The following is a 17587-nucleotide window of genomic DNA, read 5'->3' as shown; positions in this document are numbered from 1 at the left end:
GGCCAAGAATAAGGCGACCACCCACGTTTTTCATACCTTGCATGCTATGACTGAAGGTCTTGGGTGGGCCTAGAAAATGAAATTTTTATAATGTAGGTAAGATGATATCAGTGGCTGTTTGAGCATTGGCAATGCCAGTTAGTCTTGCCTTTAAAAGGGAAACACCAACATAGTTGTATTGCCACCACTTGTTTATTTTATTTACTTTATTATTCTAGAATGGCCATCAGCCATGTTTGAACTGTAAAGTAAAACAGCCAGAATGGCTGCAGGTGTGTCATAGTGTGTCATGGTGCATGCAGCTTGTTGCATTAGTTCTCTTCAAGGGGTTTTTGAATGCACATCCTTGCTTTATTTTATTTCAAATCATTAGCATTTGTAAAGCGCGCTACTCACCCGTGCGGGTCTCAAGGCGCTAGGGTGGAAAGGGGGGGTTATCGCTGCTCGAACAGCCAAGTCTTTAGGAGTCTCCGGAAAGCGGAGTGGTCCTGGGTGGTCCTGAGGCTGGTGGGGAGGGAGTTCCAGGTCTTGGCCGCCAGGAAGGAGAAAGATCTCCCACCCGCCGTGGAGCGGCGGGTGCGAGGGACGGCAGCAAGTGCGAGGCCAGCGGAGCGGAGGGGGCGGGTGGGGACGTAGAAGCTGAGGCGTCTGTTGAGGTATTCCGGTCCCTTGTTGTGGAGGGCTTTGTGTGCGTGGGTGAGAAGACGGAAGGTGATCCTTTTGCTGACTGGGAGCCAATGCAGGTGTCTCAGGTGTGCGGAGATGTGGCTGTTGCGGGGTACGTCGAGGATGAGGCGGGCCGAGGCGTTTTGGATGCGTTGCAGGCGGTTTTGGAGTTTGGCGGTGGTCCCGGCGTAGAGGGTGTTGCCGTAGTCCAGGCGACTCGTGACAAGGGCGTGGGTCACGGTTTTTCTGGTGTCGGCGGGGATCCAGCGGAAGATCTTGCGGAGCATGCGGAGAGTGAGGAAGCAGGCGGAGGACACGGCGTTGACTTGCTTGGTCATGGTGAGAAGAGGGTCCAAGATGAAGCCGAGGTTGCGGGCGTGGTCTGCGGGGGTCGGTGCGGTGCCGAGGGCCGTGGGCCACCAGGAGTCGTCCCAGGCGGACGGGGTGTTGCCGAGGATGAGGACTTCCGTTTTTTCAGAGTTCAGCTTTAGGCGGCTGAGCCTCATCCAATCTGCGACGTCCTTCATACCCTCTTGTAGGTTGGTCTTGGCGCTGGCGGGGTCCTTGGTGAGGGAGAGTACAAGTTGGGTGTCGTCGGCGTAGGAGGTGATGATGATGTCGTGCTTGCGTACGATGTCGGCGAGGGGGCTCATGTAGACATTGAAGAGTGTCGGGCTGAGCGATGAGCCTTGAGGTACGCCGCAGATGATCTTGGTGGGTTCTGAGCGAAACGGAGGGAGGTAAACTCTTTGGGAGCGGTTAGCGAGGAAGGAGGCGATCCAGTCCAGGGCCTGGCCTTGGATCCCGGTGGAGCGTAGGCGGGTGATTAGGGTGCGGTGACAGACGGTGTCAAAGGCAGCCGAGAGGTCGAGGAGAATGAGGGCGACTGTTTCACCGTTGTCCATCAGGGTTCTGATGTCGTCTGTGACTGAGATGAGGGCGGTTTCCGTGCTGTGGTTGGTTCGGAATCCGGTTTGTGAAGGGTCGAGCAGGTTGTTGTCTTCCAGGAAGGTGGTCAGCTGTTTGTTGACGGTCTTTTCTATTACCTTGGCTGGGAAAGGTAGAAGAGAGATGGGGCGGAAGTTTTTCAGGTCGCTTGGGTCAGCCGTAGGTTTCTTTAGTAGGGCGTTGACTTCAGCGTGCTTCCAGCATTCGGGGAAGGTAGCAGAAGAAAAAGAAGAGTTGATGACGGTCTGGAGGTGCGGGGCGATGATGTCGTCGGCTTTGTTAAAGATGAAGTGCGGGCAGGGGTCCGAAGGGGCGCCGGAGTGGATAGAGTTCATGATGGATTTGGTTTCTTCCGTGTTGATGTGGGTCCAGTTGTTGAGGGTGATGTCCGGGGAAGCGGGTTCAGTGGTGTATGGTTGGGTCTGGTGTCCGAAGCTGTCGTGGAGGTCGCTGATCTTGCGATGGAAGAAAGTGGCGAGGGATTCGCACAAATCCTGTGAGGGCGTGACGGCGTTGGCGCTGGCGCTGGGGTTGGAGAACTCTTTGACGATGCTGAAGAGTTCTCTGCTGTTGTGGCTGTTTTTGTCTAGTCTGTCGGTGAAAAAGTTCCTTTTGGCAGTGCGGATCAGGTGGTGGTGTTCGCGTGTAGCGTTCTTGAGGGCGGTCATGTTGTCAGCGGTGTGGTCCTTGCGCCAGGCCTTCTCAAGGGCACGACAAGTTTTCTTTGATTCTTTGAGGGTGTCAGAGAACCAGAGAGGTTTTTTGGTGTTGGTCTGTCGATGCGTGCGTTTGAGGGGAGCAAGGTTGTCAGCGCATTTGGAGATCCAGTTTGTGAGGTTGAGAGCTGCGTCGTTGGGGTCGGTGGTGAGGGTGGGTTGGTTGGCGGCGAGAGCGGAGAAGAGTTGCTCTTCAGGGATCTTGTTCCACTGTCGACGAGGGATGGGTTGAGTGCGGAGGTGGGAGGTCTCGCGTCGGAATGTGAAGTGGACGCAGCTGTGGTCGGTCCAGTGCAGGGCAGAGGTGTGGCTGAAGAAGACGTGTTTGCTGGCGGAGAAGATAGGGTCGAGCGTGTGTCCGGCGATGTGGGTGGCGGTGTTCACCAGTTGTTTGAGGCCGAGGTTGGCGAGGTTGTCGAGCAGGGTGGTGGTGTTGGGGTCGTTGTTTTGTTCCAGATGGAAGTTGAGGTCGCCTAGGAGGATGTAGTCCGGTGAGGCGAGGGCGTGCGGGGAGATGAAGTCGGCGATGGCGTCGCTGAAAGAGGCGCGAGGTCCGGGAGGACGGTAGACGAGGGATCCTCTGAGGGTGGTCCTTGGGTCGGTGCGAATCTGAAAATGCAGGTGTTCAGCGGCGAGGGGGGGGTCTTCGGTGGAGGTGGTGACGCTGATGGAGTCTTTGAAGATGATGGCGACACCTCCTCCTACTTGGTTGGTGCGGTCTTTTCTGGAGATCTTGTAGCCTTCGGGGATGGCGGGTAGCGATGTCTGGAGCAGAGGAGGCGTTCATCCATGTCTCCGTGATGAAGGCGACGTCCGGGGCTGTGGAGTCCAGGAGGTCCCAAAGTTCAACGGCGTGCTTGTGGACGGAACGAGCGTTGACCAGGATGCACTTGAGGTGGTTGATGGCGCGTGGGCTTGTGGTCGTGGTAGTTGCGTGGTGGAAGATGCGTTTGCAGGAGTTGCAGGCGAAGGGTCCATGGGTGCGTTTGGGGTGAGCTAGGAAGCAGGTTTTGGAGCGCCCTGGGTTGAGGGCGTGGAGGGTGGTGGGGTCGTAGCGGATCAGCGGGGCTTGGGGGAGCTGGGGACCAGGGGTCGTGGCGCTGGGCGCGGGCCAGGCGCGGACCGGCGCCATAAGAGGTAGGAGGGGGGGGGGAGGGGTCAGCTGGGGGCGAATGGGAGCTGGGGGGCGGGGGCGTGCAGGAGGTCGCGGCGGGAAAGCGCGAGGGAGGGGGGGGGGACAGGTAGAGTGAGAGGAGCTGGGGGAGGGGGTTTAGGGTGGAGGAGGGTGAGTGTTAGGAGGTTTGGAGATTAGGGAGAGAGATAGGAGTAGGGTTGTGAAGATAGGGGAGGGGGGGTTGTAGAGGTGGGTGAGGGAGAGAGGTAGAGTGAGAGGATAGGGAGATAGGTAGTAGAGGGGGGTGGCGGGAGGGGGGGAGAGATAGAGAAATAGATAGAGAAAATAGATAGAGAAGTCGATAGATAGGGAAATAGATAGATAGACAGATAGGTAGGTAGGAGGAGGTGGAGAGTGGGGGAGTTAGATAGTGAGATAGGGAGCTAGAGAGATAGGAAGATAGGAGGAGTGAGGGAGGTAGATAGCGAACGGGTTAGCTAGGGGTGAGAGAGGGGGAGGCGAGTGAGGGAGGGGGATGAGGAAGGAGCAGGAGGGCAGGCTCGGGGGAAGAAGACGGAGGAGGTAGAAGAGCCGAAGACAGGAGAACAGAAGACAGGAGAACAGAAGACAGAAGAACAGAAGACAGAAGAGCAGAAGAGCAGAAGACAGAAGAACAGAAGACAGAAGCACAGAAGATCGGAAGAGCAGAAGAACAGAGAAGAACAGAGAAGAACAGAGAAGAACAGAGAAGAACAGAGAAGAACAGAGAAGAACACAGAAGAACACAGAAGAACACAGAAGAACACAGAAGAACACAGAAGAACACAGAAGAACACAGAAGAACCGAGAAGAAGAACACAGAAGCACAGAGAAGAACAGAGAAGAAGAACACAGAAGACCGGAAGAACACAGAAGAACAGAAGGGAAGAACAGAAGAACACAGAAGAAGATTGCAGAGGGGGAGCGAGGAGGGAGAGACAGAGAGGAGGAAAAGAAGCAGGAGCAGAAGAGAAGGTGAGTGGCGCGGGGCAGGGCGAGGGGCTGGGAGGAGGGGGGTACTTACAGTTAGGTGGGTCTCAGGAACACAGGAACTCGGGAACTTGGAGGAGCTGCAGCGGCAGGGGGAGCGACCTACCCTTGGGTCAAGGGTCGCTACCACTGTCGCGCAGCGGCCGCCATAAGAGGTAGGAGGGGGGGGGGGAGGGGTCAGCTGGGGGCGAATGGGAGCTGGGGGGCGGGGGCGTGCAGGAGGTCGCGGCGGGAAAGCGCGAGGGAGGGGGGGGGACAGGTAGAGTGAGAGGAGCTGGGGGAGGGGGTTTAGGGTGGAGGAGGGTGAGTGTTAGGAGGTTTGGAGATTAGGGAGAGAGATAGGAGTAGGGTTGTGAAGATAGGGGAGGGGGGGTTGTAGAGGTGGGTGAGGGAGAGAGGTAGAGTGAGAGGATAGGGAGATAGGTAGTAGAGGGGGTGGCGGGAGGGGGGGAGAGATAGAGAAATAGATAGAGAAAATAGATAGAGAAGTCGATAGATAGGGAAATAGATAGATAGACAGATAGGTAGGTAGGAGGAGGTGGAGAGTGGGGGAGTTAGATAGTGAGATAGGGAGCTAGAGAGATAGGAAGATAGGAGGAGTGAGGGAGGTAGATAGCGAACGGGTTAGCTAGGGGTGAGAGAGGGGGAGGCGAGTGAGGGAGGGGGATGAGGAAGGAGCAGGAGGGCAGGCTCGGGGGAAGAAGACGGAGGAGGTAGAAGAGCCGAAGACAGGAGAACAGAAGACAGGAGAACAGAAGACAGAAGAACAGAAGACAGAAGAGCAGAAGAGCAGAAGACAGAAGAACAGAAGACAGAAGCACAGAAGATCGGAAGAGCAGAAGAACAGAGAAGAACAGAGAAGAACAGAGAAGAACAGAGAAGAACAGAGAAGAACAGAGAAGAACACAGAAGAACACAGAAGAACACAGAAGAACACAGAAGAACACAGAAGAACCGAGAAGAAGAACACAGAAGCACAGAGAAGAACAGAGAAGAAGAACACAGAAGACCGGAAGAACACAGAAGAACAGAAGGGAAGAACAGAAGAACACAGAAGAAGATTGCAGAGGGGGAGCGAGGAGGGAGAGACAGAGAGGAGGAAAAGAAGCAGGAGCAGAAGAGAAGGTGAGTGGCGCGGGGCAGGGCGAGGGGCTGGGAGGAGGGGGGGTACTTACAGTTAGGTGGGTCTCAGGAACACAGGAACTCGGGAACTTGGAGGAGCTGCAGCGGCAGGGGGAGCGACCTACCCTTGGGTCAAGGGTCGCTACCACTGTCGCGCAGCGGCCGCCATAAGAGGTAGGAGGGGGGGGGGAGGGGTCAGCTGGGGGCGAATGGGAGCTGGGGGGCGGGGGCGTGCAGGAGGTCGCGGCGGGAAAGCGCGAGGGAGGGGGGGGGACAGGTAGAGTGAGAGGAGCTGGGGGAGGGGGTTTAGGGTGGAGGAGGGTGAGTGTTAGGAGGTTTGGAGATTAGGGAGAGAGATAGGAGTAGGGTTGTGAAGATAGGGGAGGGGGGGTTGTAGAGGTGGGTGAGGGAGAGAGGTAGAGTGAGAGGATAGGGAGATAGGTAGTAGAGGGGGTGGCGGGAGGGGGGGAGAGATAGAGAAATAGATAGAGAAAATAGATAGAGAAGTCGATAGATAGGGAAATAGATAGATAGACAGATAGGTAGGTAGGAGGAGGTGGAGAGTGGGGGAGTTAGATAGTGAGATAGGGAGCTAGAGAGATAGGAAGATAGGAGGAGTGAGGGAGGTAGATAGCGAACGGGTTAGCTAGGGGTGAGAGAGGGGGAGGCGAGTGAGGGAGGGGGATGAGGAAGGAGCAGGAGGGCAGGCTCGGGGGAAGAAGACGGAGGAGGTAGAAGAGCCGAAGACAGGAGAACAGAAGACAGGAGAACAGAAGACAGAAGAACAGAAGACAGAAGAGCAGAAGAGCAGAAGACAGAAGAACAGAAGACAGAAGCACAGAAGATCGGAAGAGCAGAAGAACAGAGAAGAACAGAGAAGAACAGAGAAGAACAGAGAAGAACACAGAAGAACACAGAAGAACACAGAAGAACACAGAAGAACACAGAAGAACACAGAAGAACACAGAAGAACACAGAAGAACCGAGAAGAAGAACACAGAAGCACAGAGAAGAACAGAGAAGAAGAACACAGAAGACCGGAAGAACACAGAAGAACAGAAGGGAAGAACAGAAGAACACAGAAGAAGATTGCAGAGGGGGAGCGAGGAGGGAGAGACAGAGAGGAGGAAAAGAAGCAGGAGCAGAAGAGAAGGTGAGTGGCGCGGGGCAGGGCGAGGGGCTGGGAGGAGGGGGGTACTTACAGTTAGGTGGGTCTCAGGAACACAGGAACTCGGGAACTTGGAGGAGCTGCAGCGGCAGGGGGAGCGACCTACCCTTATTTGAACCTAACTCGGATCTATTATGGTTTCGGGAAGTTTGAAGAAACCACTGCTTGAACCCTTAGAAGGAGTTGATTTTAGACAGATAACTTTCACATTTTAATTCTGGTAGCAGTCAGCACTGTCAGAAAATTTGGGAACTTACGCTCCCTTTTTTAAAAATATCATTTTTTCAGAATGTTTCCTGATACATGCGGCTTGGGACCTTCTTTTATTCCAAAGGTTTCTTCACCTTTTTTGTTCTGAAAAAGAGAATATTCTACCTGAATTTTGTCTGCCCCCTTCTTCTGAATAAGTTAATTTCCAAACATTGGATGTCAAAGAAACACTTTACATTGAGAGTGTCTTGCTTTAGAGGATTAGACACACTATTTATTAATTATGGCCCTGCATAAGGGTGCATAAGCTTTCAACTTGGACTTTGAGTACCTGGGTCAGATTCTTGATTGGTAAGGCCTCCCAGATCCAAGATGTTCTTTGTCCTTTAGGGTTTCCAGGAATATCTCCTGGACACATTTCTACTTCGTGAGCAAAGTCACAGGGTGCTTCTTTAAACAAGATTTGTAGATTAGCTACTCGTGCCTCTCCTTTGACATTTGTCAGTCATTTCAGACTTCAACATGGGGAGTCAGTGTGAAGATGTTTGTATTGAAGGTTCTTTCTGAAATGCAGTGATATGTTTGTAGGTTCTTTTATATTACTTTTTTGGTGTGCAGCAGCATATATGTTGGTCATTTTGTCTTCGCTTGTCCTGGCTTCTGCTGAGCTTGGCTATTCCTCATACTGAGATGACTAGAAGGAGGAAAGGGGTGAAGAGGTAATGTTTTGGTTACTTACCAGCATTTCCATTATTCTGAGCTGATTGTTCTGCATTCTGGTCATTACTCTTGAGAGAGTGTAACTTGGCTGCGCCATTATGCATCCCAGAAGGGGAAATTAAATGTATTCAGTGACAAAGGCCCTCATTATGAGTTTGGCGGTCTTTTCAGAAGACCCCCGAAGCCACGGGCGCCAGAAGACCGCCAGTGCTGGTGGTCTTTTGAACACCATATTACGAGTACTGAAGGATTTCTGCCACAATTTGGGAGAAAATCCTTCAGTAGTCGTGCTGGCGGTCGGAGGCACAGGGGCGGTTTCAACACTGGCCCGCTCTGCCAAAAGGACTCCAGCAGCCGTATTATGACATGTAATATGGCCTGGCGGTTTCCTGATGGTGGATTGCAGCCGGCGGGGGAAGCGCCTGCTACCGTTCCCTGCCGGACGACCTCCTCGCTGGACAAGGGAAGTCGATCGTCTGACAGGCGTCTGACAGGGGAGAGGGCGGGGGGTTTGTGTGTGAGTGGGTGTTGTCTGCGTGTGTGAATGTAAGTGTGTATGCATGTGTGTATGCATGTGTGAATGGGTGTTTGAATGAGTGTATGATTGTTGAAGTGAGTGTGTGGGAATGTTTGTGTGAATGTGAGTATGGATGCATGTGAGTGAATGCGTGTATGTAAGTGTAGGTGAATGATTGTATGGGGGGTGCATGTGGGTGTGTGTGTACCTGTATGTGGGAAGGAGGTGGTGGGAGGGGGGTGCTGTTTTTGAACAGGGGTGAGGGGAGGGAGGTGCTGGTATGGGGGTCGGGCGGGGGTGTACTAGGTTTGCAGGGGGGGTTGGGGGAATCATCTACTGGTGACAGGAAACAAATTTCCTGTTACTGGTAGCCTTTCCACAAGGGTTTTTGTGGCAGTGCTACCGCTACAGAAACCCTGGCGGAAAGCCGACTCGTTATACCGCCGAAGGTCTTCAGTGGACTGCCTGGTCAGAGATGCTAATTTCCGGCCCAGCTGTCCAACTGCCCTGATGGTATAAGCAGGGATGGGGCGGGTTGGCAGATGCCAACCCGCCACACTTATAATGTGGCAGTCTTCATCGCCGGCCTGTCAGTGGTGAGACTGCCACCGTGGCCCTGGCAATCTTTGGACCACCAGGGGCATAATGAGGGCCATAATGTGTGCTTAAATGTATTCATGCAAATGAAGAGAGCTGAAAGTCGTGAGTTGAAGTATGTAGAACAATCATATGCAAATCACATGTATGCAATAATAATCAATGTATGATTTATTATGATCTAAATAATCAACATCTCCATAGTTATTCCTCAATAATAATATTTATGTGAAATGCACGTATAACCATGTATTTGAATGTACATTGAGTTGTGTGTTAAGTTGGCTGGAGTTAGACCTTAAATGTTTTTCTATGTTTAAACTTAAACATGGAAGTTTTGCGCTTGCTGTGTATTTCTTTATTTGCAGGTGCATCTGCAGAAGCTTTCAGTTAATGAAAAGCTTATTGTTAGTTGTAGATAAAGGCATATGGGAAGACAGGTTCCCAAGGACAGGGAGTGTTAATGAGAAGTTGTGAAGAACTCTCCCCTCTGAATTCCTGAAGTCGAGAATGATCCAAGGCCAACCTGAAGCTTGGATCGAGAGGTGAAAACCTAATAAGAAGTTACCATTCACAATAATGTACAGTCCATGGAAATTTACAGGCAGCAAACGGCAACTATTTGAGTTTCAGTAGTATATGAGTTTATTAGCCAGTTAAAGATTCAGATTCCCTTTGACTAGAGCGGATTGTTAGAGACTTAGGGCGTTATTACAAGTCTGGCGGTCCTCGTACTCCAGGCGGTCAGACCTCCGCATTACCACCTTGGCGAGCAGACCCACCAAAGGACCGCCTTCACCACCAGGAATGTGATTCCCAACAGGTAAGATGGCAGTTTGAGTTGTGCTCAGCCATGGCGGTTCTGAACTGAGCTTTCTGTCAGCTTTTATATGGCGGTCACCCTGCCATGGAAAGGCTGGCGGAAAGCCAGTGCTGGTGGCCACAGGGGGGCCCCTGAACTGCCCATGGCGTAGGGAGTTCAGAGTGCACCCTGCCCACCACCATCGGGAATGTGCATTGTCTGCTCTGCCGGGAACATTGTAATATGACTGGGGGACGCCACTGGCATGACATTGGCATCCCGTGGCATTGGCGGTCCAATGGTGAGACCGCCAATGTCAAAATCAGGCCCCAAGGGAGGTACTGGCCTCTGTTTTCCCTTGCTTTGGGTGATGTGGCTTTATGCTACACATCCCTCTTACAGGAACTTCCACTGAGGTTTCTGTAGTGCTGACACTTTTAATGTATTCTCTATTCTCTTAAACTAGAGAATGCTTAGGGTTTCCTATAATGTATTAGAGTAGTTAGACTTCTATAGATTTAATGCTTTGGCAGGGGAATCAAAGCTTGAATTCTGAGCACCAAATATTGTTTCTTATCTTCTGTATTACTGGCACCGAAGTTTTGTTATATCTCCTGTTAGTGCATTTTAACATGATTCGACGCTTCAACTCCCCTTTAGTAATTCTGTATTTGTGTGGTATGTTTGTGAGACTAATTTACTTATGTTTGGCTTTGAATTTGTAATAAACCTTTTGAACTTTGATTTTGCCTCCGAGATTTAAAGTGTGATCAAATAGGCTGCAATGTAAATTGATTTGAGTGGTTTAATGAGTTTCTCCTAGCCCCTCGAAAACTTCAAAAAGATTACTCGGATCTAGAGAACTAGTAAGAGTGTCAGACACTGGATCACTATCAACTTCCCATAGATTGGTTAGCTAGTCCCGTTTATGTGCATGAAAAGATGTTTGTTTGGAACTTATCTGTATCAGGAGTTTGCATGTGCTGGTGGTGGACAGTCCTGTTATTCACCCGCAGGTAGTAAGGCAGCCTGAATGTTTATGTTCTGATTGCTGTTTACGGCTTAATAAATCTGTCTGTGCAAGGAGGAACCGCCTCTTTGTGGAATAACTACAAGCAGGAAGAATGGAAATTTCGTAAGCAGTTAAAACAGGATGCCTGGAAAGCTGCATCATTTGCAGGTTTTCAGGCATCCTGCTGGGAACATAAAGGCCATTTTTTCAAGTTGGTATTTCCATACTATGCAATAGTACACAGTACAGTTTTTCATTGCAGCCCTTCTGTGAAACTACACATCTTTATTTTCATTTTGTTTTCAGCATTTTTCCTGGTGCAGAAACATCTTTCCCTCCAGCCCACAAAGTTTGGGATGTTCTGTTTGTGATTGGCCACAGACCCACAAGTTTGTGGGCCTTCACAAACTCTCAAGGCAAGCCACACCTTGATCTTCCCACACCTGGCATAGGATTACTAATACCTAATTGAAGACAGTTGTGTAATGCAATAACTCAATAGTAGAGCTCATTTACACCTTCTGAATATCATTGTGAGGATACCTGGCACGCATAGGTGCCTGAAGATTTACAACAAAATCCTTCTGCAGACATCGTTGGATCGCCTCTTGTTAATGTTGTGAAGTCATTGATGTTGGACCAATTACTCACTAGTAATATGAAAACCTTATGTTGACAGGAAATGGAAAATGCCTGGAATGAATATCTGAAGCTTGAAAATGATGTAAACCAACTAAAAGAAGCCGTACATGAACAAATGAGCAGGTCGTTTTATTCTCAGGTTAGTTTTTTTGTAATACACACATGCATATTTATATCTTGATGAGCACAAAGATAAAAAAAAACTGTGTGCCTAACAAAGACTTATCAATTCACTGTTGACACTATAGCTAATGTGAGACAACACTACAGAAAAAAATAAGTCAGGCATCTTTAGCAGCCGTTAGAGCAAAAGAGAGACTCACTAAATTAGGGTATTTTGACTTATACGTGCTCTACAGTCCCATTGAATATCCTCTTTAGAAATACACTCAGGTAGGACATATCCCTTCTAATGATATATAACATCATATAAGGGCGCTCAAGGGAATATTGAATAAAGTTACACCCTTTCCATAAAATGCCATTCCAGGTTATTACTTAGAAAAGGGTAAATACAAGCCCTGTCGTATCGAGCAGGGTGATTTTGGTGCAGTGCAGAAACATATCCGGGAATCAGTTTGTCAGAAATGTTTTCCATTCTGCTGCAATAAGAAAACATATCCAGCATAAACTACAGAGATTGTGGTATTAATGGGAGAGGCTCAGTTAGGACCTTGCAGTTCATGAAAATTTTCAGTGGCAAGAATTAGAATCTATAGTTTTGCCACTTATTCCCCAAATTACTGTGCCAAGAAGTAAATACGGCAGAGTGGTCTGCAGGTAATGTTACAAATATTTATGTCCTTTCTGTCATATATACTGACACACTTCCTAATCACAGCCTTCGTAGTTACCTTCCTCAAGTTGAAGAGAATTTGCATTATTGTAATATGCTATAACGCAATAGTCCAGTCGATCTGGGGATATTATATACACTTCTTTGACGTACCTGGAGTGAAATTCCATTCAGTTCGGATACCCAAGCTAATATATGGGTTTGCTTTACACCTGTATAGTCTCTGAACATGTCCATGTGGAGGCCTTGAAGCCTTAAAGGAAGCTCAGTATCAAAAGTAAATAAGACAGTGAAACAGTGAAGCAGAAAACAATGAGGTAGTAAAACATGGCTGGGGTCGTAGGTTCTCCTCTGTGCCTCCGTTACACTACTGATCTCCTAAGATTTTCACACAGTGGTTTTGATAGATAAGGTGTGTTAAATTCGGAGTCACAACTACTACTCTTAAACCCAAGGCTATATCATATTACTATCATAACTTGAAGAGATTATTGCATTAAAAATCCTGGTGGGTCAATACTACAAGCTCATCTGATCATTCTGATGAATGAATCAATTCATGGATTCTATGTAAAAACTTAATTGGGACAGGATGCAGCATTATAAGCAGAGCTGCCGACTTTCAAACTGGGGAACCAGGTTTGAATCTCAGCGTTGGCTCAACATCCTGCGATTATCTACACTTCACTTAATCTCCCTAGGCCTAAAAAAAACAACAAAAAAAACGAATGTGACCTTGTGTAATGTAACTGATACTTATGTAAAGCACCACAATACCGTCGGGTCAAGTTTGTGCTATATAAAACTGCAAACCAAAAGTCACTTAGTGTGCTTCCGCTATTACATAAAGTATTACCCCTTGCACTACAACTGCACAGTTCCCAAGAGAGTCATGTGTCACAGATATTTACACCATTCTTTTACTGTAAATATGTCTATATTATCAGTATATAGTTTCAACGTATAACAAAGTTAAGAATTTGATGCTTTGTAAAGGTTCACAAACATGAAATGCTTTGCTGAATATTGGAATTCTTCAACAACCATGGCCAGAAGGTTATGAAGTGTGGATATGGATAGCAAAGTGTGTTGATCAGCTTCAGCAAGCCAGTGGAGCTGCTGAACACATTTCCCTTAAATTACCAAGGTATTACTTTTTTGGCACGAAGGCCACTTGTTAGGACTATTCTAATGTATCCGTAATAAAATCAGTACTGTTTGATGAAAGTATCTGAATCCAGACTTGGAATAAATCAAACTTATAATAAAATATTCGTTTCAGTCCCTTAAAGCCTAAGTATACTAGTATACTATCTGGCCTTTAAAAACATCTGACAGTTAACAAAGTAAATGTTGAGACTACCTCTAAAACTGCCTTGAGTAGCCACGTTTTAAAGGAAAAATCTCAGATAAGTGCAATCCAAGTAATAACATTTGCAGCCATCTCCTTGTAGCTCTCCTCGGTGGCATCAGCAATCTTAGTTTGAAGAAAATGTGTTGACTACATCAGTGAGCTTTCCTTTCAAATGGGTCCCATTGAAGGGTGCCAGGTAGCTGCAAAATGTTGGTCGGTTCTCCAGCTAAGAACAGTTATCTGCAAAGCTTAGCAGAAAGAATACCTAAGTGTATTAATCTCCAGCTTGGCTCACTGAGTAATTTTTCATGCTGAAGAAATCCACATTTGGACTTAGATTCTGAATCACAACAATACATTTAGGGCCTCATTCGAATGGGATCAGAATCCTGATTCCTGTTTAAACAGGTGTTTTGTCAGGAATGGAATGCCACTCTTGCTGTACTCTTCCCTCCCCCACCCCCCAACATAAATATTGCTAGGTAAAACTTGATATATTTTGTATGGGGAAATGCAGCACACAGCACGTTTGCAGCTTGATACAGGAGAAAACATGGTGCATTATCGTGTTTAAAGGTGCAGATTTCATAATGGGGAGGCGATATCACATCTGCAAATATTGCACCTGGCAGTATTAGTACTTATAAATTATGGTATTAACATCCCAGATAATGTTATCAAAAGAATGCCGCTTTTTGTGTGTAGCCTCTTGGTTATGGTCTTTTATCTTGTCTACTGTGTGACCATAATAAGAGGATGACAGTTGTAACAATTCCAGTACTCACTCCTGATTACCTAATAGCTCTTACATGCTCTTGTTGCTAAAAACCAATGTGACTCAAGTAAATGCCTGATAGGGTTCTGCTTTCTGGATTGTTTTCTCTTTTGAATTAAGAACTTGCTCTAATGTAACCCTAAGAATGTTGAAGGAAGTGTCTCTACACATAACCACCTGCCAACTTTGGTTAGGACCCTGATCTGTGGGAGAATATTTGCACTGCTGCTTGGAGATGAAATTTCAAAAGGTAGATGAATTAGCATTGAAAGGCCCCAATGCTCTCCATAAATGCAGTTTCAATTTAAGTTGAATGTCTGATCTTTTCCATAGATACTTTAAGTGACCTAGGGTTTCCCATACAGGGTAGCTATTGAACAGATGTAATCTGTTCAACAGAGATCCTTGGCTTAAGATGCCAAATTCCCAGTGAAACCTTAGCAGGTCTTCAGCTTCAGTATCCCGGAAGATAAGGATTCATACTTTCTAAAAAAACAAGCACCTTAAAGAAGGTTTTGCAAGCCTGATTCGGTGTTCTGTAATAGACTGTAAATAGCCTAATCGGGGACATTCCTAGCACTGAAGAAATGAATTTGTGAAGTTTTGAGAGGTAGCTCTCCTAGTGGGTCTCTTTGGGTTTCCAGTGGATTCTCCCTACTTGTTTTTCCATGCCTGTGTTGTGTAAGGTGAAATTATTAAATCATTGATGATGAACAATTACATTTATGCAATGCTTACAGTAGGCCGGGTTATGCTGTTTTTAACTGATGAAATTTGATAATGAAATGTAATAATGTTTAGAAAGAAATGTCTGTCATTTCATAACACATTATAACCTTGTCATGGTTAATCCCTGCAACTGAACATTAGGAGAAAGCACAAATGCAGAAAGATCTATGGAGAATTGAAGATGTCACAGCTGGACTTAGCGCTAATAAAACAAACTATAAAGTCCTAGTGGAGTCCGTCAAGAATCCAGGTAAGAATCCTCCAGCTTTTCTGGGCCATGATTTGTCTCCAAACCCCTCCCCCCTGTGACAACTCAGGAAAGTATTGCTGAGAGTGAACAATATAAACAGGATTTGAATCAGTCTTATTCCTGTTCTGAGTATGTGTAAAGTGTTTCTGTCACGACTTACGTGCTGCTTTCACCTGGAGTCCGCAGAACGGGTGGCGAGGAACTTGTTCCTGAATGTTCGGCCTTGGCCCAGGTAGGGGCGACTCTTTCTGGTAGCCACGGTGCTGCAGGCAATGGGTACGCCAAGAGCAGGCCATGTCCCTCAGAAGTAGTGCCAGAGGGAAAAAAACCCAGAAAGGGGAAAAAACCTCCAAAAAGATAGGTTCCTGCAACAGGAACAAAATGAATAGGTAAAAACAGGAGCAAAAATACAGGAAAAAACACTGGAACAGATGAGAACCAGCACAGGATACAAGGAAGCAGGAGCGAAGACACCATGCAAACAGAAAGTGTTGCAGCGCAAGGAGAGAAAGAATCACAGCCCTTAAATACCAACAAACAGGAAGCGACCAACAGGAAGTACAAGGACACCATCTTAGATAGGGAAGAACACATAGAACAGAATGGACTAGGAGCCATAGAGAGTAGGGAACAAGGAATGCTGGGAAAAGAGGGGTAATATGGCAAAGGGAGAAAACATAAAGGAAGGCACAACATGACAACAATAAAAAGAAGAAGAAGAAAAGAAAACCAGGTGAGTGGGGGAGGTCAGACCTGCCTGGGAGCGCGGTGCGCTAAAAAAGAACAAGGCCCCATGCCCAATTTGGGGCCTCGTAAGGTGCAGAGCAGGCTGGGGACGCGGTGCGTCTTTAGACTCCGTGCCGCGGCCCGAGCCGAATGTGCGGCTTGTGACACGCGCAGCGGCGTGACAGTTTCTCTATTTTGTTTCTGAAAGATGGGCATCACATAACAGATGCCACATCTTGTACATCACCAACATCCCCTCAAACTTTGCAGTTCATGTTTATCTATTTCCTTGTGTAAAGTGCTGAGTAGAACCTACTGTGGGCTATTCCGATTGACTGGTCAAACTGAGGACCAAGCCCTAATGCTTTTTTGATGTGTGTCACGCAATATGTGACCTGTATTTTCTACCTGTGATTTGTAGGTGACAGATTAAATAGCAGTAGAATTATTTTCACTGCTAAAACCTTCATATATTTTTCCTCAGCTCTTTTGGACAACCTGTTTGTAATCAGTATTCATTATTTGCACTGTGCCTAATTATGTCTCCATTTGTAATTGACTGAGCATTACCACCTCTTCCTCCACTCCTTTAAGACAGGTTTCAGATGGATCAAAATTCTATTTCCTGTGGGACTATAGATTTCAATGAAAGGTTTATTATCCCACTGTCAGGTCAGGAATCACAATAGCCAGTGAGCAGCATCTAAAACAACTATGTCTGTTGAACTTTAATTTCCATCTTTCTATCAACAAGGATATAGTTTTTGATTGCATATTCTACACTTTTAGGAATCGATCTGATCTTCATTGTCGGTGTCAGTTTAACACCCTTAGGGGCTTCCATGCCCTTTTTGGGCCTGCTTCGACAACTGTAGTCAGAGAATGATAGACTAATGGAACGTACTCTATTTAGATTCTGTCCTCAGTGTCACTCCAAGTGTCCATACATGAATCCACACTTGGTGTGTAATTTGTGACTGTCCCTGGAACATATGGAGGAGACCTGCAACACCTGTAGGTCTTTTCGATCCAATAAGACCCTCCAGGACTTAAGAGTGCGCCGGTTGGAAATGGCGTCAAAGACAAGAGGCGACACTCCTGACATATTCGAAGAAGAGCACGGACAGGAAGAAGTCCGACATCAAGCAGCCCTTTTGATCTGAGACTCTGAGTCAGACCAAGATTCCGATATCGAGAGTGAGTCCATCCCAGCGGCGCAGTACGTGACTACACCAGCACCATCTCACTACGCAAAGACACTTGAAAATACTTCCAAATTGGTCATCAGTCCTCCACTGCCCTCGGCTCTTGGTAGGATCTGAAAAATACATTTGGATGCCCCACCCTCCAGTTCGGCACCGAAATTCATAAAGACCAAAATGCTTTTGCCACCGACCAAAGAGACAAACACATCCCAATCTGTTTCAGGATTTAGTTGAACATTCAAATTGACCGCTTCAGCCCCGAAGAAACAGACATTATCATCTACTTCAGAGCTGACACTTTTGGCTCAAAAAAAGCATTCAGTACCGAAGATTTCAGAACCGAAAAGTATAGTTGCCAAAGAATCTAGAGCTTTCCCTGAGGAGATTTCTTCTGTAGATCCCATTTTGGAAGTGATGGACGCTCAACACTGCAAAATTCACATAAAGAAGGGAACAGGAAGAATCATGGCTTCTCCTCCTATTCCAGTT

At 47.5% G+C, this 17587-nt stretch overlaps 1 protein-coding gene across 6 annotated transcripts in view; it reads left to right on the top strand.

Annotated features, from left to right (window-relative positions):
* Positions 1-17587, top strand: part of PLEKHA7 (pleckstrin homology domain containing A7) — a 1012616-nt gene that overhangs the window by 913237 nt on the left and 81792 nt on the right. For all 6 annotated transcript variants that reach the window (XM_069223724.1, XM_069223723.1, XM_069223725.1 and 3 more), the window contains 2 exons: positions 11301-11402; positions 15059-15167. In XM_069223724.1, coding sequence (XP_069079825.1) covers positions 11301-11402; positions 15059-15167 — 211 coding nt within the window. The remainder of the gene's footprint in view (positions 1-11300; positions 11403-15058; positions 15168-17587) is intronic.

This window comes from Pleurodeles waltl, chromosome 3_1 (assembly GCF_031143425.1).
Source record: "Pleurodeles waltl isolate 20211129_DDA chromosome 3_1, aPleWal1.hap1.20221129, whole genome shotgun sequence".
Classification (NCBI taxonomy): Eukaryota; Metazoa; Chordata; class Amphibia; order Caudata; family Salamandridae; genus Pleurodeles; species Pleurodeles waltl.
This window is presented reverse-complemented; position numbering and strand designations above follow the sequence as displayed.